The 24,719-nt window shown below is 42.4% G+C and overlaps 1 protein-coding gene across 1 annotated transcript in view; it reads right to left on the minus strand.

Moving 5' to 3' along the window:
* CAMK1D (calcium/calmodulin dependent protein kinase ID) overlaps window positions 1-24,719 on the minus strand; it is a 118,120-nt gene that overhangs the window by 60,534 nt on the left and 32,867 nt on the right. The window contains exon 2 of the mRNA XM_083858760.1: window positions 21,468-21,542. Within this exon, the coding sequence (XP_083714886.1) occupies window positions 21,468-21,475 (8 nt within the window). The 5' untranslated portion in view covers window positions 21,476-21,542. The remainder of the gene's footprint in view (window positions 1-21,467; window positions 21,543-24,719) is intronic.

Raw genomic sequence — 24,719 nt, forward strand, 5'->3', positions numbered from 1 at the left:
GGGAGATCATCTCGTCCCCCTGCCCTCATCACCCCACTTGGGAAACACCCATCCCACATCCTGCAATGCTGGGGGGTTCAGACCACAAGCTGCCACTGTTCTCATTCTGAACACAACACTGAAACTGAAAATTGGGAAGAATTAACTTATTTTTTGTTTATTTTCTGCAATTTTGATACAACTAAACCCAAACATTGAAAGTATTTTCAAATAACAGCCATACTGGGAATAGATCACAGGGCACAGTGCAAAAGCAACCAGTAATTCAAACATTAATGCTTTTTATTAAACAAATAAAACACTTTGACAAATGCCTCAGAGTCTACAAATTATTCTCACAACTATGCAGAACTACTTTATGTTTCAGCTTTGGGGCATTGTTTAAAATTTACTCTAGAGTTGTTTTTAAGAAAAGTCAATTTATTTCACACAAGTGTAGATTTAAGACATCAGAGAGCCATCTGGTGGTTTGATTGCCTTCTAATTAAAATTCGTCTCTTGGGCTCTTGACTTCCTCTGATGCAGAGCTAAGTTGTCTGCCCCAGAGAATAAAAGCAGAACAATTAAGAACAGTAAGATGTGTGAAAGTAAAATTTAAGTATACAGAATTTCAGAAAATATTTTTGCCACTGATTTGCAAAAGTGAGCAGTCCACAAAGCACTGGTGATGTGTTTTCTCTTTGATTTATCTTTTTTACAAGATAAGAAATGGAATAAAATTTTTAAAAATAATTAAATCATTCTATGATGTAAAAAGAAAAGTATTAAGTAAGCTTATGCTGTATTTCTATGGAATTGATGTTTTGTTTCTTAGAAAGATTCACTGTTTTCCCCTATCATTCCATAAATCTTGAAAGAGAACTGTATCTGTGGCTTTGGGAATACAGAAAACAAAAAGAAAAAGAAAAAGAGAAAAACCTCAGATACTAAAATTAAGCATTAAGCTGGTTCAGGAATTCCCCTGGCATTGTTTTCCAGGAGGGAATCAAAGCCCCATCACCAGGATCTGGATGGGAACCCACTGTTGAAGCTGCTGTGGGAAAGGTGGGGGTCCCAGCCTGGCTCAGAGGTCTGGAACCAGCAGAAGCTGCAACTCCCCTTCCTGTTGGACCTGGCCAGGTCTGTGTTAGGTGTGCAGGAGTCTGGCTGCCAAACCCACCTCGCCCAGGGCTCAAGCAGATGAAGGACTTGATAATTTAGCTAATTAAGTTAGTGCCGAGCTCATTACTGGTCAGAGACTGGAGTAAATAACAACGGGCAACTAAGGAAACTCTTCCCACCCTCAGGGATGGCAGCAGCTGAGTGTTCTTCATCGTGACAGGTTTGATTGTCAACCCCCTATGCTCCAGCCAAATTTAATTTGGGATGCCCAAATCCCTCCTGGCATTTGGCCCTTATCTCTCTATTCCTGCACAGCCTGGTCCTTACCTCTCCACTGTTGTACAGACCAGCCTCTGCAAGTTTTATTCCCAGATCTGAACCTCCTAAACAGAAGTTCAGACAGGGCCAGAGTGGATGTGCATTACCACTCCTGTGACAAATCTCATGACACATCCCAACCTGGATCAGGGTCACTGCTGTCACTACTGGGTTATGACAAACCAAGTGTTTTGGTGAAAACCCAAATTTGCAAGGCTTTATTGAGTAGGTCTGAGTAGTAACTGTGCAAACCTCTCCCTGGACTGTGGAGAAGTGTTAACCAAGAGCAGGGAAAGATGGTGACCAGGCTGTATGTCCTCTCTGGGAGGACACAGCAAGTGCCATTCCCAGAGAGGGTGGCAGGAATCACACCTGAGCTGCAGCAAAGCAACTCTGTGCTGCTTTCTGGAGGCAGCAAAGTCTGAATTCTGGGATGCCACAGCTTTCCTGGAGCTCACACAACATCATTAACCTGTCTGTGTTTACCTGTAAAAAGACCCAAACCAACAGGATCTTGATTTCAGCCTGAATCTGTGCTACTGCTTCCAACAAAAAGCACAAAGGAGAAAAGTTACTTAGAAATAAAACAGCAACTTCTGAGGGTTTGTAGCAAGAGGAGGACAGCTACTGGGTTTGTTTTATACATTTGGCAGGGATGTTGAGTGATTCATTCATCCTTCAGTGTTTAGTTGGTGTTTCTCTTCCTCCCTCAGCCACTTTTTCTCCTTATTTCTAGTATTTTCATCCTTTGTATTTCTCCCTGATCCCCACAGGAGGAGCCTCAGTACCACATTAGCAGGGAGAATTTGAGACTGCCAAAGAGCTCCTGCAGTTTTACCCCATACACACACATGGCTGTCCTTCCAGTTATTAGCCAGGAAAGATTTATTTTAAATGACTGTGAAAGAGCACACTGATCAGTCTGGAAAGATTTTCTAGGGATATTTTCCATGGACTGAGATCCCTTTAGTCAGAGGCACTTGGCACATCAGGAGCTATAACCTGAGAATGTGATTCTCAGTTCCATGTGTAGGGGGTTATTTATGGGGGCAAAGTTACATCAGAAAGCATTTGCAGAATCACAAGATGAAATATACCTTTAACACCTTCTTTTCCAGCAAATCACATGAGACTTCTGAAGTGTTGGAGAGTAGCTGGTTATACAGCTTCAGCCTGGAAACGGGCAAAGCTAGGTTTTGAAATTTGTGTCTCTCTGTTTTGACACCATCACAGGCTCCTTCTGTGCCCTACAGCACATTTTTCCCTTCTGAATGTTTCACATCACCTTCTGCTGTTTCTCTGATCTGTGAGTTCCAGAACTTGTGAGATCTCCAAGGTTATAGGAATGTGCCCATGCCTTACTAACCTCTCAGCACAGAACATCACAGCATCCCCATAGTCAGGCTGGGAGCATGGATGGATCCTTCCCTGTCCATCCTCTCAGGTTGTCCAGCCAAAAGAGGATGGGATGCATCACCCCACAAACAAGGATCCACCCAGAGCACATCCATGGATCCAGGATGCTGGAGATGCTCCCAGGGTGCCGTCTTAAATTTGGCCCTTGTGCTAAGAAAAATTTCAGCTGGCCTCTGGTTTCTGTTCTAGAACAACAATTAAACCCTATTTCTCCAACTAAAAATTGCTGGTAGTAGAAACAGTTGCTGGAGCAACTTCTCTGTACTCTAAGGCTGGTTAATTAGAAATCTATTGATTGACGTTATATGAGAAGTAAGAGGTCTTTTATTTTTCAAATGTTTAATTATTAATAAATTAATGAGATGGAAACTGAAGTGCAAAGAAAAATGGTTCTTAGTCTAAAGGAAGTTAATATAAAATCTAAAATGCATTCTCTTCCACCTTATTAACTTTGAGATTGATGTAATATCCTCAAGAGGTTTAGTTGGTCTCTTCTCGTAAGTTTATATTCAGATTTGCACAAAAGTAGTTTCTATATTCAGACTAGATCTTGAAAGAATTTTCTTTTATCGAGTGAATTTTCCTATTTGGAAAAAGGAAAATGGAACAAAGCCATTTATAAAATGTGGTAAAATCTGAAGACAAATATTACTCAGAAAATTTTTACTCCAGAGGAGAATCAGCCTGAGCCAAGTTTTCCATTACTAAAACACAAAATGTACGATGCAAAATTTTAGGAGGAAATTCATTATATGGCCCATTACAGATCTCGGGAAACCAGACCCAATGCATCTGCAATATCAGCCAGTTTCTGCTCCAATTTTTTTGGCATTAGAGGAAATTTCAAACTGCACTAGACAGAAGCAGGGAGAAAAACTCCTGCATAATTCTGTCCATCAAACCTTTAATTGTTGTCTCTGAGTTGCAGAATTGCCCTCCACTTCTCTGTACTGCTCAGCTCTGAGTGACAGATCTGCTCACATTTCATTCAGAGAACTTCAGCTACTAGGAAAGTGTGTCCTCATAATCATAATAAAATAATACATATTTAAAAAAACAAATAATAAAAATTAATAATAAATAAAATAATAAAAAAATCCATTCTTTCATGTTTTTATTCTGTTCACACCATTCCTACCCTCTCTGAGGTGGATGTCTCAAACCCAGTACCACCATGGAAACCTCACCTTTGAAGTCCTTTTGGAGTGTGGCTGTTCCCTAAGGTCTTGCACCCAATGGGATGCTTCCCAAATTCTCCTGCTCTTCCTCTGTGAGCTACCATTGGAACCACCACTGCTGTTATATCACAAACCCTGTCAGGATCTCCTTCTCCTTCTGAGGGCATCTGGAAACCCCATCACCAACATCCAAACCACAAACACTTCTCTGCCATTGGGAAACTCTGAGCACATGTTACTGTCTTCTAAAATTCAAAAGAATATGTTAAAATTACCATAACTTAATGTCAGAGGAGAGATGAGCTCCAAAGTTTTCTTTGGAATTTCTTGCAGAACAGAATTTTCTGCAGCCGGTATTTACTTTTCCCTGAAAAAAAAAAATGGATACTTCCTTCTCCTCACCTCAGTAAGAGCCTGAATCACAGCTCACTGAGCATATGGAAAAACTCACTGTGACTTCCATGGTTTTGAGCAACGTCCCACATGCACACAGAAGCTTTTAAGCCAAATACCCTCCCAGAGCATGGTTTTACAGCATCACAGGGTCACGAGGTTGGAAGAGACCATCAAGATCACCGAGTCCAGCCCATGTCCTAACACCTCAACTAGGCCATGGCACTGAGTACTGCATTCAATCTTTCTTTTAAACACATCCAGGGATGGTGATTCCACTACCTCCCCAGGCAGACCATTCCAGTACTTTATCACTCTTTCCATAAAAAACTTTTTCCTACTATCCAACCTATATTTCCCTTGGCGCAGCTTAAGGCTGTGTCCTAGACTGGGGATTTGCTGATGTTTCTTCTTGAGAAACAGAGAGATCTGCAGAGCCATACTTGCTGCTGCAGGTTAACAGCACCACAGGAATTGTCTCCTGGCTTTTTTAACACCTGCAGTCAGAGTTTGGAATCAGAAAAGTCTGTCACCATTTTCCAACAGCAGCCAGTTCCTCTCCCCTAAAAGCCTGCATCCACCACATACTGTGCATAACATACCCTGTATTCACCATTGCTTGGTCAAAGTAACTTTTAGAGCTCTTTTAAACTCTTCTCAGGCATTTCTGCCAGCCTCTTAAAACATTTCTGTACTTCTTGTCTCAGATAGTCTCAATATCCTAATGCTTTTTCAAACACCGTGGGTGATGCATGAAACTCTACATTCCCCTGTCAAGCCCTCAAAATAACCACTCTATACTTGGAAAAGGAAACACCCCTCTGTTTCAGTCACCAGGAAACACTGAGCTGTTTATGGGGCACATGCTACCGCTTTCAAACCTCACAAGAATATGTATTTCCTTCTGTCGACGGCACCATTGTAGGATCTCTCTTTAGCAGGGAGATATCAACACAAAATGTACAGGGATCCACTTATATCCAAGATATAACTCTACTCCTCCATCTGATACATCTCTGATTAGCCAATGGTTCAGAAATTTTTAGGAGATATGTGGGAAAGGAACAGAAGAGCCCATGTTTCTCTCTGGGAAATCAGCTTGAAATGCTGTAAGTAACACATGCAAATATCCTTTTGTGTGTTTGACAATTTATTTTAGAATTAATTGCTGAACTGAATCACTTTAAAACTGCGTAGTAAAATGAATGACTGCAAAAGCCTAAATGTACGAGTATAAATACCTTTTAAATATCTTGAAAATTCAGACAGTGAATCAAAGAGAAACAGAGGGATGCAGTCTTATTTTTAATCGCTTTCCTACTACTCAAATTATAAGAAACAATGAAATACATCATAAGATACATCCTGGAATATTTTGGCATGCTGCAGAACTGAAATTCAATGGCTTGACATGCTATCTTGGATAATTTAACTTTGAAGCCTTTGTTAATTCTTCTCTGGATTACTGCCGAACATAAACTCGATTCCAAAGCTCAGCCTGTTTAGCTTTGCACATTTGAACTGAGAATGACATAAAATACATAAAGTAGCTCCTGGAGAACTCTTTAAAAATGTTATTGGTCAGAAGAGTGACTGCTGGGTTGGCTGTGTGAGTGCAAATGAACCCATGATATGAGGGCTGAAGGGCAGCAGGAAAGGGAAACTCACTGGATGCTGGAGATTGCACATCTTGCTGGGCTGCTCTTAGCAGCTCAAATGTGGTGGTTTGGTCCATGCTGGAGGCTGAGCCTCCTAACAGCCAACCATGATGTCAAATCATGATTTTCAGGGGTGTGAGATAGCACACAACTCCTGCACACCACAGCCTTCCAGCATTGTCTTCCTCATCCTCATCCACTCTGCAACACCAGGCACAGCCCATCAGGCTTGAAGGCTTTGGATTGGGGGTCCTGTTGGTTCTCTCTTTCTCACTGTCTTTGAGCGAGGACTTTTCCCAGAGACCTCCCGCGTGTCTCGCCTTTCCCGCCAGCTCTGACTCAGCCAGCGTAGGACTGCCAGCAGCAATGAGAGGCAGATCCGTGACAGCTTCCTCCCAACTTACTCCCTCCTCCCCTCCCTCACGGCCTAGCAGCTCTTCACACCACCAGGGAAGCACAGGATGCTGCCTCAGCACTGACTCCTACCCACCAGCTGCTCTTCTCAACTCAGGATCGGCAGTGTCCTCTCTGCCCTGGAACACGAGCACCCAGCCCAGTCTCCAGGACCAGAGACACCAAGTCCAGCCCTAAGACTCCCTCCACCTCAGTCCTCAAATTGACAGGGATGGGAGACCTGAAGGTCCTCTCAAGAAGGTTGTGGATTTGCTTGAGGACCTGACCATGCTGATCCACTGTCAGGACTTTGGGGTCTCCCTCTGCTTGGAGGGAGATGTAGGACACACCTACAAATGCCAACTAAAGAATGGCCAGGAAATGAGCCTAAGCACTCAGTTTGGCATGAAATGCATAAGGTTCAAGGATTCCCTCCTAGGTCACACCCTGGCTCTGGTTTGGATTAGTACAACGAGATCTCTCTCCAACACATTCCAGCTTCCCACACTGGTCACACTGCTCTGTGCCATGCTGTGAAAATGGACTGCAGCATCGTCCTTCTCATGCTGTGAGACCCTTTGACCTGGAATCCCACGCAATGCTGGTTTGGTTGGTTGGTTTTTCTTTTTTTTTTTCTTTTTTTTTTTTTTCTTTTTTTTTTTTTTCAATTATTACAGCTCTTTCCAGAGGAAAACCTTAATCTTTCACCTACAGGACTGATTCCATCAACATTAGCAGAAAATTCCTAGCTGAACTCAGCCACAGCCTGTTGTGCCCCTAGATGTGAGCATGGACACACGGTCTCTGCATTCTGCAGGGTTGAGAAAGCCCCAGGCAGTGTCAGAGCTGCTACCAACTCCTTGGCTGGGTATGTAAAGCAGATCAGTGCTGCTCACCACCATCCTCATCCCACTAGTCCTGTTTGTTCTCTGTCTTGCTTCCAGTCTCTCCACACGGTCCTCAAAGGTCTCTTTGAGGCATTTGGTTTGTACCAAGTAAAGGTAAAAGGAAGAGGCTATTCCTTGCTGAATGTGAAATGAAATTCTCCAATAGTCCCAGATGGTTTGATGATTGTTAATTTTCATCAGCCTATGGCTTAATGCAGTTTTGACATGAGAGGGAAGTCTTTGCTCAACACAGCTGAGCCCAGATCATGGCAGAAATCACCGGGTCAATGTCATTTCAAGACACAACTCTAACCCCTCCACAAACTGGTAGTGAGCACTGGATCACTGTAGCCAGAGAACAGCCATTCCTTGGTTTCTGAAGGCAAAATTTATCCTAATGCAGATGTATGGTGCTTCCTCTGCACCACACATCATCTGTGGTCACTTGTCCTGGTCATTTGAGAGATGATCATCCTAAGTATACTACAACACACTCAAGCACGGGAGACTGAAGTTACCTACCCAGGGCTTTCAACAATTTATCTGACTACACATAAGCCATCCACCAAATTACTTGTACATCAACTGAGGAGTGTATTTCAGAGGAAATTAAGAAAATGCTGCTCAAAACAGTACTTGGAATAGCCAAAGATGAAATTCAGTCATTCAGATCAATTTGGTGCAGAATTGTTATATCTGGTGGGTCTGTGGTCTCTGTCCTGTATGGACCCTACAACTCCACCAATGTGCAGCACCATTTCTCACCTTAATTTGTTTTTGTTCTATAATATGACTGTTAACAACTTCCTGCAAAAATCATATCCAAGGGATTACTTGGATATGATTTGGTAATCTATGGTAATCTATGATTTATGAGATTTTGGGTCTTTGTTTCCTGGACAGTTATATTTTAACAAGCAGTGTATTTTAATATACTGCTTGGACCCACTAATGCACACAGTAGAAATAAACCTATGCCTCAAATATACCTCAAACTTGTAAAGAGCCCATTGAAATGATAAGGGAAATGTTTAGAAAACTGCTGGAAAAGTACAAAGCCATCAGTTAATTAACATTAGCTAAGGAACTGCAGGAATAACTGAATTAGCCTATTTCCTTGCTGTAGGTAAAGATTAAAATGTATTCAATTCATGGCAGTTTTCAAGTTGCTAAGGATTATGAGAACAATGCACACTATTTTCAGCTTGCCAAGGAGAGTGAATCAAATGCAAGAGCCCAGTCCTTCAAAAACAACCCTTCAGATGATTCATCTGCAGAAGCCTGGCTGGAACACCCTGCGTGGCCTGACACCATCACATTGTCTCTCTGTGGGAGCCAAGGCAAAGTCCTCACCACACATTCAGACATGTAATTAAGGGACTGAAAGTGTTCAAGGTCAGATTGGATGGAGGTTTGAGCAACTTCATCTAATGAAACATGTCCCTGCTCAATGGCAGGGGTGGTTGGACTAGATAATTTTTAAAAAGTCCCTTCTGATTCACACCCTTGTGTGACTCTTTAACTTACCAGAAAAAAAACATTTTAGAATCTTCAAAAGAAATTCTGAACATATTGCCAGAAGTAAAACCTTACAAGAAACTGTATTTGCTTTTCACTCCTCTATACCAATGAGTTCTACAGTGCAAAGGCTTCACAGCTTAATTGTGCAAAACTAAGCTACCCTGGAATCTGATGCTATCTGCTAAATAAGAACTCATGATGAAGGGAAGTAGGATACCTTTTGGTTTAGGAATTTCTCTGAAAACCACAAAGAATGTCCAATTCTTTAAAATGAGTCATTGCATGAGAAGTAAGGCTTTGGAAAGAAAAAGTTTTTTTCTGAACACAATGCTAATATTCACATTCTAAAGGGCACTTGTGTCTTCAGACTAAAGAAAATGGACAATTTTATGCATTCAAAGTCCAAACAAAATAAAACCAGTATGTATTTCCTTTGCCTTGCAAATAACTATTCAACAGGAACAGGAACTGGAGGCAATGAATATAATTTACTAGCAAGAGGCTGTAGATTAAGTAAACAGCAAGGAAGTAAATTTTGCATTCACAGCCACATGCCGTGGTGTATGCATGACTGAGGGCACACCAGTGACACAGTGTCTCAAACCTACAGGCAATTCTCCTGCCATAGAGCCAGTTCTGTTGCTGCTAGCTGGGGTTCCCTCTCCCATTTCTTCTCCTTCTTGCCCTTGGGAAAGACTAAATCACCAAGCAGAAGTACCTGTGGCTAAATAAGGGCTGGCATCAACAGGTGGGAATTAGGTGGCAGAATGCGACTCTGCAAACCACTTCTGGAGCCTCGTGCTCATGCCAGTGGTGAGACTGTGGACAGGCTGAAGTTTATATTGTGTCAGAAAGCTCTGAGAAGAGCATGCCACAAGGAGCTCTTGGTGCAGTGATTTGTGCCACAGAGTGATAGAGAGTGGTGCCAGACCAACACTTAAAGGATAAATGGAGTTGTTCCCACTCTGGAATCCAAAAATTCAAACCAGGGGAAAGCTTTTAGATGCTTTGCTTTTCTTTTTTAATGGCTTTTTGGTGACAGTGTCCATATTTTTTCGCAGAGAGGGAGCACGATTCAAGACGATTTATTTTGAGAAATCCTTTGAAATGGAACTAAACCAGCCTTTAAGCAATATCACTGTGCCAGAAGTTGTACTTTAATCCACTTGGTGTTTGCACAATGTATTTGTCTGAGGCACTTACATGCCTAAACTGATATTATTATCTCAAAACTTTGTAGAGTTTAACACGTTTATACTCACAGCATCCACATATGGCAGAAAAAGCTATTAGTTTCACTTCCCAAAGGAGGAGCAGAGGCCTGGAGGCTGTGCCTGGTCTGTCTCTGAACAGAAAGAGGACACTGCCCCACTACTGCCCACACTGACAGGGCTGATGTCATGTTCCCCTGAGCTGGTTCACCCTGAGCCAGCCATCCTCCTGGCCAGTGCCTGCACACAGCTCACTGGACAGCACCAGTATACACCTTTTGTATTTACTGGTAGAGATAGGAGTCAAAAAGATCATTCATTTCCACCCCCAGAGTGGAAATACGTCCAAGCACACCCAGCTGATTTTCACAGCAGGGTTGGTGGGTCTGATTACACCTATATATTAACTGTAATCTTATGTCCCCAAGCACCTTCCTCCAAAGGCTCTTTCTGGGGTTTATTATTTAGGACAGTAAGTATTTCAAACATAGAGCTGCTAACTAGTTATCTTACTTGTTATTGTAATGCATCCTGGGACATCACTTTAGGCTACGCCTTAGCATGTACAAAGAGAGATATAGGGATGAGACACAAGCATGAATTTCCTTCTGAGCTGGAGAGCACCTGGACACACTGGGGATTCCCAAATCACCCACCATACCCTGACGCCACAGAGATCCAGTCACACTGCACAGGGGGAGCATGAGCAGAGGTGCTGGAGCCCCCCCCATCTCGGTGCTTTGGCACATTGCTCCTACATCCCCATATCTGCAATAACCACTTCTACCTCCCTGCAGCACAAAGAACTGGATATTAAAATCCAGGATACTGCTGTTCAGTTTCTACCCAGCCTGGGTTTAAGCTGCTGCTTTATAGCTCTTCCTTACCAAGTTTTAACTGATGACTCTTTTTGTTTCCCTCCATTGATGGTATGATGCATTTGGCTGCCCCCACATCTATGCACAGTAGGTGAAATCCTGGCTTTATGTAAGTGGATTTTAAACCCTGGATGTCACACGTCTGCTGCTTGAGATTTCCACATACCTACATCATAAGGATAAATAAATCTATGCAATGATGATGGCCATCACCAGTCATGCTGTTACTCTGAGTCACCAGCCAGCCTGGGTTCTGTTTGCTGTAGGTTTCTGCACAGACATGGATGGGATGAAGGGATAAAGCCACTGCACAGCTACTGCAGAGTGTGGGATTAAGGCATGCCTGAAAATGTTTTTAGAAACAGTCAATAGGTCCTAGCAAACAAGTCCATTCACTTTTACACAGATGGACCACAGTGCTCCTCAGTGAACAATACCAGAGGCTGGACTTCAGTACTCTTCTTTTAACAACTTACTCCATGAAGAGCAGCACTGACTCAAGAAAAAAAAACAACCAACCAAAAAACTCCCACCAAACCAAATTAATCTTACCCAGAATTAATTAGGAAGGTATTCTCTTTCTGCGAGCAGGGAAATTAAAAGACAAAGTGATCTGAGACCACAATGTAAATCAATGACAGAGTAAGACAAGAACTCCAGATTTTCAGATCTGTGTGCTCTAACCACAAAAAACATCCTCACAAGACTTCAGGAGCAGCAGCCACTGGTTCCTGTTACACATTGTTGGTAAACAGGCCAGAATGTCTTTCCATAGATAAAAAAACCTGTTCTTTACACACTCTTCTACATTTTTCAGCTTAGAGAGGAATACTAGAATTCCTTTAGCAGGATAAACTCAGTCTTCTCAGCATATCAGAGACAGCCTAATGAGCACCTACCACTGAGATGCTGTGTCTGCTTTTACTTTCTCTTCCATATGGCTCAGCTTCTGCTTTTCCCTCCTCCTCTTTTGAGCCATGAGCTGCCTCCTCTGCCACTCTCCCTAGGGTTGAATTGGGAGCCCCTGGTCCAGGGGCTGTGCCAGGAGCCACACATCTGGCCAAGTGTGGCCAGATATGACTATCACCTGGCCACATTCCACAGCACGTTGCAAGGAAATTCAGGACAGGGAGAAGCTCTAGATTTTCAGCCAAGAACAGACAGCAGGTCATCAGTTATTTTGTTATTTTTCCTTTCCTTCCCACCTTTTTTACTTGCGGTGTTGTGAAAACTGTTGCCTTTTTTTGCTCTAAACATACACAGCCATGAATGTATTAGTGAATTTCTTTAGTTACTTCAGCTCAGGTGGGACCAGGATTAAAGGAGAGACTGTTCAAAAACACCTCTCTCCATCTTGGTGTGAATCACCTCCAGCAGCAACCCTGCCTGCTCCTGTCTGCAGGCATGAGCACTCCTGCATGCCACAAGCACTCCTCACTTCTTATTCCATTCTAAAATAAATTTCCATACACATCAGAGGAATGCTCTTCCCCTAAAATGTTCCCATTGCTGTTTCTAGGAGCTGCCATGGCTCTCCTGACAGTGGTCCCATGTCAATAGCAAGGAGAGGGATTCCAGTTGCAACCATGTTAAGCTGTGGAGGAAAAGAGCACAAAATAAAATGCCTTTCTCTAGGAAATTCGCCTTTTAAAATACATTTCATTTGCTGACACAATCTTTGGTGACAGAGAGCTAAGCTACATTTCCCTCGCCACCCTTCAGACAAGGCAGGACAGCACCAATGGGGAGCAAAACCTCTCTACAGCAAATCCATCTTCAAAAGCATCTGAAAAGAGCAGATTTAAAAGCCTCTGGCAGGGAGTTTTCAGCCCCAAGAAGCAAAATGTCAGATGCACTTTCTGCAAGTGGTGCTGCCCCACGCTTACAGGAAAACAAGACTTAATGGACAGGCAAGACCCTGGGCTGCAGTGACATAAATATTCCTGCAGATAAGCCTGGTGAGCAATCAGAGCAAGGTAATTTCTCTCTTCTCTGCTCAGCATTGCTTCATTATGGTTACACCTCTCCTGTCCCATGGCACTGGGGACTCTTTTGCAGCATGGTGACCATGCACTTTAGGACTGAGTACATCTGACATCACCATCACAACAAGGAACATCACAGCCATGGCAGAATGGATGCTCAGCTCTGTTTTCTCCTAAAGGAATAATCCATTTCTGTAGCTACAAGAGACTCACAGCAAATCTTTCATGGCAAAAACCCTAAGGCAGAGAAAAACAGTTGCCTGAATTTTAATTTTCTACCTGATTTTTCATATTACAAATGCCAAGCCCAGTTTTTAACAATGCTGCCTCTGTTCATGCTAATGTAGGTGTTAAAATCTCAGCTCTCTTTCAGTGGATTTCAAACTGTATTTCTGACTCTTTCTCTACAATGCATTTTGGAGAATTGTGTCTTCTTTCCTCAGGGATATCTGGACATTTAAAGGCTCCACTATGTCTCACTCAAGGATATCAGTGTTCCTTAGAGTATCATCAATGAGGGATGAAGAAAATACAATTACAGAATGGTTAAATGCTCTTTGCCAACAGAATAATCAGACAGAATAAACACCAAACTCCTCCAAACCATATTCAGAACTAGTAGAGAAAGCCTTTTACAGCTAAGCCAGGATCATACAGCCCCAAATGGGAATTTTGTCTTGGAGAAGGGAAAGGATGACATAAATATTTGGGTCTCTGAACACACTTCTCCTCCAATTTAAGAGAAAAAAATGGCCTTTACAGGCTTAGATATAACCATGTGGCATGAATCAGAATGAAATGAGCACATGTTCTATAAATGCATCAAAGAAAGGCTTCACCAGCAACAGTATTTTCTTTTTCTATAAAACACTTAAAAAAGTAAAAGTTTGGCTACAGCAGACCTAACCACTGTTTCAGGAAAAAAAAAAATGAAAATACAAAATCCTTCACATTCATTTTCCACTGAATAATTTTCCAGGGAGAATGTTTAAAGCAGAAACCTATGGCAAGTCCTTCTGCAGTCCTATGAAAACAGTTTCTGTAAGAGGAGGTAACCACAGTATGTCAAAAAGAAGTCAAAACAGGGCTTCAAACAGCAACCTGTATTTACACTAAAAATTCTAGTTTTTATGCTCTCCTGTTAAAGGCCTTGACCCCCAGCCAGCCACAGAAATCTATATTAATCAACTTGGCTTTAAAAATTCACCCTATGTAGAGTTTTTGGGGCAATACAAAAATGTGTAGTGAGAGATTTTTTTATTTCAGTGTGAATGTGAACGGGATGATAATGCTCCATCATCACCTGCTGTAATACAATGCAAGTGTAGGTGCAGGTTAGCCCAGCACTGACTCTGGAGTCACTTACAGATGCTTGACCAGAGTCACCTTTCTGGCTGAACATGGGCTGGAGCTGAGGCATGAGCATGCTTGGGAAACTGAGCCTGTTTTTCTGCCACAAAATCACGGAGTGTCTTCTGGAACACACTGACACGTAACACCCGTCAGCCTCCTACTTCCCCCTTCACCACAGCCTGTAGAACCTTCCTCCAGAAGAAAAGTTTTAATAATGTTTTCCATGTACAAGAAAGGACTTGGGGACGCCCACGTTCATTTTGAATCTTGATTCAACGCCGTATTATTTCACTTCAAAGCTTTGCAGGTTGTTATGAAAGGCCTTTTCTGTTTAAATAAGTGTAACCATTTAATCAGAATGACTCCACGTCATGCCTGAGAGAGATCCTACTGTATCATAATGAATTCTCACACTGTGGCACATATGGATTTAACATTTATTATATGCCTTGCTGCAAAGCCCCTTCCACCTGAATTAAACACCAGCTATTTAATTGACTTTGGTGCACCACAGTGAAATTACCAGGAGTGGAGAGAAGCAGAACTAAATCTAAAAGACTCATTCAGTGACTACGTGAACATCAAGTAACCAGCAACGAAACTTCTGGGCAAAGCATGAAAGGAAGGAGATGCTTATCCAAAGCCAACAAAATGGGAAGAAAATTGCTAGGGCTCTAAATAGCCACCTTCCTGCTGTTTGGAGAGAAAAGCCTCCCTCCTGCTCAGGGAAGCACTGACATTATACAGGATTACTGGCAGATATGTGTTGCTGCCCCATCAATTGCCTGTTCCAGACCTATAGAACACAGGCACATCCACCCCCATGCTCAGCTGCAAGAGAGCCCTAAATGGGGACTTAGAGAGGCAGCTGCTGCAGGGATGAAGGAAGGAACTCAAGCTGATGCTGCCAAAACCTATCACTATTTAAAAAAAACCCAAAACAATCAAGGCACATACTGTCACCCTAAGGATTTGGTACCAGCCCTTTCTGGGGAGTGGACATTACACCAAATAACTCTCAGAAAGTACTTGTTTATTGTAATCTCCAGCATAGGAAAACAAGCAGATTTATGAGGCCTTCAAATATTTCTGTAACTTTAAAGATTAATATACTAGAACAAGTTTTATTTTGAATTTTAGCCAAACCTCTTGTTTTCTTTTTGACAATAACAGCTTTGCAAGAATAGATACCTTAAAAGAAAAAAAAAATCCATTTTCACCCGAACTGTTCACATTTGTATAAAAGTAAACAATGTTATAATGCTGCGTGTTCAATGAAAATGAGAAAATTTTTCTCCATTACCTCTTTATTCTCAAGGCTACAAGGAAAAAAGATAATCACTCTCCATCAGGAGCAGCCTGTCACTTTGACTGAAAAAAATAACCCCAAACCATCAGTGTTGCTTTGCTAATAAGTCCTTACTGGGATGTTTTGACTAAGGTAACAATAACGAGTGCAAGCTTTGGAACAAGGATGTTGACAATTGTCTACAACTGTTGAAGGTGACAGAATATTCTAAGTGGTTTTGGAAGTCATCATGAGAAAGTTCTTTGTAGTCTCCAAGGTGAAAAAACACTCTCTCCATTCCTCTGTTGTTGCAGGAAGGCTGGACTGCTGCTCAGGGACTCTAAAATGCCTGGCTCTAGCCAGAGCTGAAGCACAGGGAAGCAACAGGACTGCTGCACAGGAAAAGGTGCTGCATTTGGAGGAGACATGGGGACTAAGAGTTACCAAAAGTTCTGCCACAGCCAGAAAAAAACAAGAAGAAAAACAAAAAATGCTGAGAGCGGCTAGGAGTAGCCAATGAGCACACTCACACCTTCAGGATCACACAGAATCCACACAATTACAGGTGTCTAAAAGCCATTCTGGTGGTCAATCTGTGGTCCATTAATTTATTACCAATAAATTTACCCATGCCCTGATCTCTACACCAACATTAATCTTTTCTAGTCTGCTTATAACCTCTCTGCCACTGGAAAAGAGGAGATCCTCCTTTGTATTTAGCACTGACCAGTGTAACCCAACAGATGGAATATTCTTCTTTTCCACAAAGGAAAAGATGTTAAATTGATGCTGGATTAATAACTGCTACCTTTCTGCTCCTGAAGAACCCAGTATGCTTTTATTATCCATTGGTAAAGCCCTGGAACAGGCTGACCAGAGAAGTTGTGGATGTCTCATCCCTGGAAGTATTTAAGGCCAGGTTGGATGGGGTTTTGAGCAATCTGGTCTAGTGTAAGGTGTCTCTACCCAGAGCAAGGGGTTGGAACTGGATGATCTTTAAAGTCCCTTCCAACCAAAATCACTCTTTGGTTCTATGATGTAAATTCCATAGTGAACGCAGAGAGATTTCCTTTCATCTTTTGCACAAAAAGCTTACACAAAACCCCCCAAGCAGGGGAATAAGGCTCACCTAAGGAATGTAGCACGGCAGATCTGTGTTTTGCTTTAATTAGCATCCCGATGGGCTGGTGGCTTGGCGTGCAGATCGCTGTTGTGTAACACACCGAGCCCTCGCTGGACTCCGTAAGAAACCTGGCAAACGCAACACTTCCTTCCATTGTCTCTTGTTTTTCTTGGAGGCTGAATATTTTCATTGAAATGTCACTTACATACACAGCTCATGCTCGGCTGCTCTCGAAGTGCACTCAGGCACTGGGCTTTGAAAAAACAAAGTGAATTCAGCACTTAATCACAGCTTAGCACTCTGCTTACTTATTAGCAAAACATACAGTTGAAAGGCAAAAGCACAAGCAGAGTGGTCCCGGTAATAACAAAAACTTGTGCAGATTTTACCACTGGTGAGTACCTGCCTCCCAAAGCACTGCAGGGTTATAAGGTGCTTGTGTCTGGCAGGGTAGAGCTGATAAACAGCAAGAAAGGGACAAGGGATTCTGAGCCTGCAAACTTGTGGGCAGAGCTTTCCTCAGTGCGTGACTTGCACCCAGCAGGAAGGAGCCGCCGTCATCTCAACTTTTCTGTGACAGAAATCATTTGAATAATTCATTAAAGTTAAGAGACCAAGCTGGAAAAAGTTCAGGGTTGGGGGTTTTGGCTCAGCTTGGGCTGGTTTTTTTTGCTAAGGTAAGGATAAGTACTTCGGGGTTGGGTCAAATAGGATGTTCCTCCTAAAAACTTGTTCTCGGCAGAGATGCCAAAGCCTCAGAAGACATCACACAGAGAAAATACTCTGGTTTCTTTGGAGAACCAGAAACAGCAGCTAACAGGATCTAGGTAAAGCAGTCCTGCCAAGGGGATCACAGGTGCCCCAAAGAGGTGGAACAATATATCAGACAGGCACTGGGGGTTTCACTTTGTTTAACTAGATCCTAGTATTGATAGGAATTCCTCTGGATTTGTCAATATTCCTGACTCTGCAAAAAATTGCAGTGAAACTCAGAGGTGGATCTTCAGCTTTGATCATTACTTTCCTGGCTACACACTACTCTGGGCTGCTCCATATGTTTTGGAGGTGCCTTTTAGACCCATTTTAAGCCTGTTTTCCAAAGGCAGTGAGGCAGCAACTCTCCATCCCAGCTTGTAATCTTCCCTTAGTAATTTCTGACCCATCGGGTGAACTTCAACCAACTTTGACAGAAGAGTAGAGGCAGCAAAAATATTAAGTTCCTACATATTTTAAGCAAATATGGATGCATAAAGAAGAAAAAAGAAATTACTGTCTTAATCAGTTTTTAACATGGTCCCATATTCCTCTAGAGAAGCAACAGCCCCAGATCCTGTGGCTTTGACTAGTACGAGTTACACAAAAATCTCAGGGAAACCAAACTCTGCTGCTTCACACTTCAATGCATGTGAACAATAGAGATGAAATTAGTCAAGTCTTGGAAATTTGCTCTGATGTACCCACGCAGCACAGTCAGAAACAGCATTTGCAAATGGACCTGCAAAACTCAGGTGAAAAACATGTTTAGATTGGAGTATTAGGACAAATTTCTTCACTGAAAATGTTGTCAAGCACAGGAACGGTCTGCACAGGGATGTGGTGGAGACACCATCTCTGGAGGAACTTAGAAGATGTGCAGATATGGCATTTGGGTACATGGTGGGATTGGCAGGGACAGGAAAATGGTTGGACTCGATGATCTTTGAGGCCTTTTCCAACCTAAATGATTCTAAGATTACCTGTGTTTACGTAAGTCCATTTTTATGCATGATTTTCCAGCATGCAGAAAATGAATCACCAATACCCAAAGAGGCTGATTATACCAATGAAACATTAGTATCTGACATTACCAAGCACAACAGATTATCAAGAGCTTTCCCTATAGTGATGGGTGAAATAAGGCAGATCATTTGTAAGATGCAGTAGGGTAATTCTTACCAAATGGCACCAACAGCAACCAAAAATCCTAAAGCTGCTCATTAACAGAGCTCGCTGTTACACCAAAATAGTTCAATACAACTATTTCTGAAAGCGACTCATTTCCCCCCATCTTCTACAATATGCTCTAGGGAAATCTCAAGCAGCATCCAGAAGGAACTGAACTTTCAGAATTTCATTTAAGTTTTTGTCTTTGTTGCCTGTCTAGGTCTTAACTGTACTATAGGAAATCCAAGCCTGGAAAGGAGCAAAGTTTTTCTTAGTTGGAAAGCACATCATCCTCATGGAAATACAACAAATGTTCTACAATATTTTTCTATAGTATTTTGACAGTATTTATCTATTTTTCAAACCACCTCACCAGAGCTGAGCTATACTGCAGGGAGTGAAAGACAGCAAGGAGTTGTCCACCTTGCCGAACTTAAAGGCACTGGGTTGGAATATCCTGCATTTTGGGAAAATAAATAAAGAAAAATAGTGCAGCCCAGCCCTTTCTAAAGAACAGTATAACCCTTGAGACAGCACACAAAATTCTGAGTTCTCAAATCCAGGAATCTCCAGCCTGGACTTAGTACTTTGTACTAAGAGGATTGTGGCAGTTTGAACAGTTCTGTGATGGCTTGTATAAAAGATATGTGAGAACAAGGTGGTGAAACCAAAGCCAGAGATCTTATTCCCCATGAACATGCTGGGAAGCACACAGGGCAGATTCACCAACAGCTGCATAACCCTGGGAAGTGCTCCCAGGGAGGACTGGCAGGAACAAATTAAGTGTCAAGTAGACATGGACAGCTGCCTCTTAGCGTCCCTTCTTTCCAACTGCAGCACAGACACTGAGACATTTACTTGCCCATATCTTTGACAGAATAAATGAGGTGTGATATTTATCCTTCAAGCTGGCCTGCTAACAAGCATGGCTTTCGTGGAAAAATAGATGCACTCAAGGACAAACTTAAACAGAGGGGTTTGGTCTCCTTTCAAAAATGTTCTCCCACAGTGGTGCTGCAAGATGCTCAGGGACTAAAATGTGAATTTTCCACATCATAGCAAGGAGTGCTTGAAAGGTTGGTAATGAAAATTCTGTCCACACCACAAAATAATCCTTGGGAAGTATTAGCTAGAGTCCACTTAGCAAGCAATGACCCAGGGAGAAGGGCATATGGATTTGAGATATTTTGTGCTTGTGATACTGATCTTTGAGTGGCCCTGATTTTACCTCTTGTTTGTTTTTTTTTTTTTTGCAATCTAAATGTGGCTTTCTCAAAGCTGCTTGATCAGAACCCCTTCTGCTTCACAGAACCCAAGTTTTAAAGGTAGGCAAAATTAGGAGAAGTTGTTTAGGAGAAATACACAAAAATGAGAAGCTGAAAAACCCACAAGGAATCTAATAATAATCTGGGCAGAAAAGTAAACAAAAAGATACTTCATGCTGTGCAATGGTTCACAGCCATTGTATCAACAAGTTGGTGTTACCTTGGAAACAAGAGATTATCCATACATACCTTCTCCCAAACAGAATTCCATTAAAGGAGGCATGCAAAATGGATTTTGAGCCTTGTGGACTTTGCAGTGTTGGCACCCAACTCTTGATACCAATTGATCCCAAGCCTAAGTATTTTTCTGAGAAAACTCAGAAGCAGTGCAGAGGTTGCACCATCCTTCATGTGACATCGAAAGACATGAGGGTGAGTACCTGGCCTTCTTGTCCTCTCCACTTTGAGACAGCACTTTCCCAAAAAAGTGCAGCAAGATTATTCCTTACATTCAGTTCAGGGCTGTTGGTCTATCTTGTAAAACAAGGCACAGCTCTTTGTTGGGGCTGGAGACTGCTTGGAGCTGCCACCCTAAACACTCCTGATGGGCTCTGGCTGCTGGCTTCAGATGGGCATCTCACCCCACTGGGTATCAGTGAACCTGTGTCCTCTTGGAACAGCTGAATGCTTGGCCTTCAGAAAATTAATTGCTTGGGTTTACAAATACAGCTATAACAGAAAAGATAATTCCCTAGCAAGCATTGAATAGTGAGCAAGTAGAAATTTATACCAAGATATAATCAGTGTCACCTCTCATTACAGAACTACATTTCAGATACCCAAATATCTGAATGCAAGGATTTTATAAAAGTGATGGCTACAGTACATTAAACAAGCTAATAATAAGTAAAAATAATATCTATTTATTTTTTAAAGAGATTAAACAAAACTAAGGATTTGTAAATCAACTTATGACAAAATTGGTACTTCCCACAATCCAGCTGGCTTGTTGGAATTTGTACAACACTAGTGTTCCTGTGCAAGTCCTTTTGCAGCACTCTGAACTGAAATGTAGGGCTACAAAAACACACTAAAAATTTACAGGGCACTATTCTCCCCACAATGCCTGCACAATAACTTCTGAGGACGTCACCATTCGTGGACCTTAACAACAGACCCGGGACCAGCATTTTCCCCAAGGGCTTCCCCTGAGGTATTTAACCCCAGAGCTGCCTCTGTCAGACGCTCCAGGCTTCCCTATGGCTCTTCTCAGCTGTAATTTACTCCCCTGCCCTGTCTGTCTGTCTGTTCTGCTCTTTTTTTGATGGAATCTCACAAAACCACTCTGGTTTGTTTTGGGTGAGACTAGTCACAAAACAATTTAATTCCCAATTTTACAACAACACAACACATCACAACTAAAGATCTGGCTTTGACCACCCTCCAGGGATTTTGCAGTCTGTAGCACACAAGACAAATACCTCTTACATATCCCATCTTTTGGGTTAAAGAACAAAACCAAAACAAGAAGAGTTGGCAACTTTGATACAAAAACTTCATTAGGTTCAGTACTTACAACTGCATGACCAAATATAAATGGTTTGGACTCTCATAGATGTCTTCCAGAGCAACTATATTTTCATGCTTGATCCTGAAAAAAAATAAGATAGGATGAAATAGTGATTTTAATTTTTTTTTCACATGACTGCAAAACATAGAGCTATTCTTAGTTAAATAATATTTGTCAGTGTTTTATTCAACATCATAAACTTTTTGCAAGGATGTATAGTGATAGAATAAGGGATAATGGTTTTTAACTGAAAGAGGGTAGATTTGAATCAGATAGTAGGAAAAAATTCTTTACTGTGAGAGTGGTGAGGCACAGGCACAGGTTGCCCAAGGAAACTGCAGATGCCCCATCCCTGAAAATGTTCAAAGCTGGGTTGGACAGGGCTTTGAGCAACGTGGTCTAGTGGAAGGTGTCCCTGCCCAAGGCAGGGAGATAGGAACCAGATGATCTTTGGGGAATATGAACCAGATGATCTTTAGGGCTCTTTCAACAGAAATAAGCAGTCCAAAGTGCTTCACAGCCCAGAATACAGTTATTTTTCAGAAAAAATTCTTTCAGTCATCTCTGGAGCCAAAATGTGTAACAGTTATGTATCTGAGGCATTAGGGGTATAGAGTTCCTGTGTCAGATGAATGAAGATGGTTGGCTGGAGGCTGAACTCTCAGGACAGTTTTGCACCAGGATGCATGGGAGTGGCAGAGGTGGGGTGCAGGCTGGCAGGGAGAAAGCAGGGATCTGACCCCATGAAGAAGCTGGCACAGGGAATCAGCAGCCATATGACAGCCCCACACTCCTTCCCATCAAATTTGTGCTCTGATGTTAAGCCTGGTCTTGAGGCCCCAGTTTCCCTGCAGCATTATTAGACACTGAGTGCAACAGCTCCAAGAGTCTTCATGGCTTTTCTACATCCCCACCATTCCCACCAAACCTCTTGCCAAAGCACTAGCTTTAAAGAGAGAAATCATCTCTACAAGCACACATCTAATTAGCTACTTCAGCAACATCTCTATGGGTTTGTTCCTTAAATGTTTACAAATAATTTGCAAAGGATATATTTAACTTGTGCAAACCCTGCAGAGACTAACCCAGTGCAAGCCCAGGGCAGAACATTAATTATACCAATTCCAGACAATATTTTAAGAGCAAGAGAAAGATGGAAAATTCTAAGAAGAGGCCACTCATTAAGCAACAGATGAATATGTTCAGAAGGAAAGTAAACATGAATTGTCAGCAAATGCAAAACTCTACATGTTTCTAGGTTCAAGTAGCTTAATTAAGATGCTTAATCATCTATCAGGACCTTATCCTCTATGGTCACAAGTGTCCTAACACTTGTGTGATGACGTGGAGAGCAGAAGGTCCCTTGTGCCCAACAGGATCTTTCCTGCAAGCACACAGACTAATTCAATTTCCTCTGAATTCACTGGAAATATTATGACTGACCTGAATTTATGCCCATAATCAGTCATCAAAAGCTGTGTTCATGCAAGGACTTTCACACACAGGAAATTTAACATCAGCAATAAGCAAACTCAAATGTAATACACTGCAGGATGTTAGAGCAACAAACACATGACTTGGCTCTTCATTCTACCTAAATAGCTGGAAAATCCCATGGTACTTTAGCAAAATTTCCAGGTAGATTGCATCACAAATTCAATTCTTAGTATTTGCAACAGGAAACCAATATACCACCCACTTGGCTTTACACAGCAAATGTTTGGAAGCATTTCTTTTGTTGTGCAGGTCTAGTGCCTGGTACCTTTAAGGGTTAGTTAGGACAAGGGCAGGTTTACCTTGTTTAGTTTAGTTGAAGGTATGTTAGAAATGACATTTCAAGCAATTAGTGACTTTTAATGAAAATTATTATATTTATTTATCCACTTTCCTTTATGCACCACACACATTGACACAACACTTTGTGCTCCTCTTACCATCACGATGATGGCACTTTAACACCATCAATCTGCCATAACATTGAAAGCCTCCAGTTTATTCTGTGGTATGGTTTTACACCAATGCTTTGCATTTCTATTTTTGGAGAACCTCAGAGGTTCCCCAAAGCAGCCTCACCATCACACACATGGTCACCCAGGGTGAGCTGCCAGCGAGGCAGAGGCCAGGGAAGAGCTCTGATCAGAGATGCAAGGCTGAACATCAGGGTTGCCACAGGATCCCGTCCCCTCCCTGATTTGCAAACCAAATGTCACCGCGCCCTGTGCTGAGGGAGGGAGGATAAACCTGCTCAGTGCCACAGAGAACGGGGAGAAAAGGTTTAGTTTTAGACCCCAGCCTCGCGGGGTCCTCTGTACTGAGCCCATCTGCCCCCTCTGAAATCAGATGAGGAACGTGAGCGTGTGGGATGAGAGCAAGTCTGAAGTGTGATCTGGGAGAAGACAGCTGAAGGAGCTGAATCAGCCCCAAAGGACACACAGAGCTGTGCCTCATCGGGGTGATGGCATTTGGAGCACAATGTTCCTTTGGGAGGTGGTGTCTGTACAGACCAGCCACCCCAGCTGCTGGTGGCTGCTGAACTTCAGGGGCATGATGAGAAGGGAGGAGGAATTTTTCTCCCCTTTGTCTCAGCCTCCCCAAGACCAGCAAGGCCTCAATCTTTTTGAGGCATTTTGCAGTGTTTAGTATCCCTGGAGAAGTGCACATCCCACACCTGCAAATGAAGCAGCTTGTCCTGCACAGCATTTCTCTACTCAGAGGAACTCTCAAATGACAAGCTATTAAAAGGAAAATGGAATTCAAAGTTAAGAAATCAATAACATGGAGAGTACTTGGAGTGAAGCCCACAGTTTAGACAAATTTGGGGGTTGAGTTGCTGGAGCTGGACCAGAGCAGCCGTGGGGCTCCCAGCAGAGATCACTGCCACCAGCAGCAGCCCCTCTGCCACTCCCTCCAGAAACTCACACAGAAATCCATGTGCTCCTTTCTTCCTTTTAAAGCATGAGCATGCAAACATTCATAGCCCTGATACACAATAATGAATCCTTCAAGGATGAACAACATTCATTTCAATAACACGCTGAGGTTTGGGCAAGCAGGTGTGGCATCATCACAAAGCTTTGTTGGTACCACAAAGTCCAGTGGGGGTGGAGTAAATTTGTCCCACTCCTCTGAAAGCTGATCAACAGTGCCAGATGTGAGTAACAGGCAGACACTCACTCCTGGTTTGCAGGGATGCTTCTTGCAGGGATGCTTGGGTACATTGAGAGCCAAGGAGAGCACTGTGAAGTGGCAGCTACTTGT

The sequence above is a fragment of the Zosterops lateralis genome (genome assembly GCF_965231275.1).
Source record: "Zosterops lateralis genome assembly, chromosome: 4".
NCBI classification, from domain to species: Eukaryota; Metazoa; Chordata; class Aves; order Passeriformes; family Zosteropidae; genus Zosterops; species Zosterops lateralis.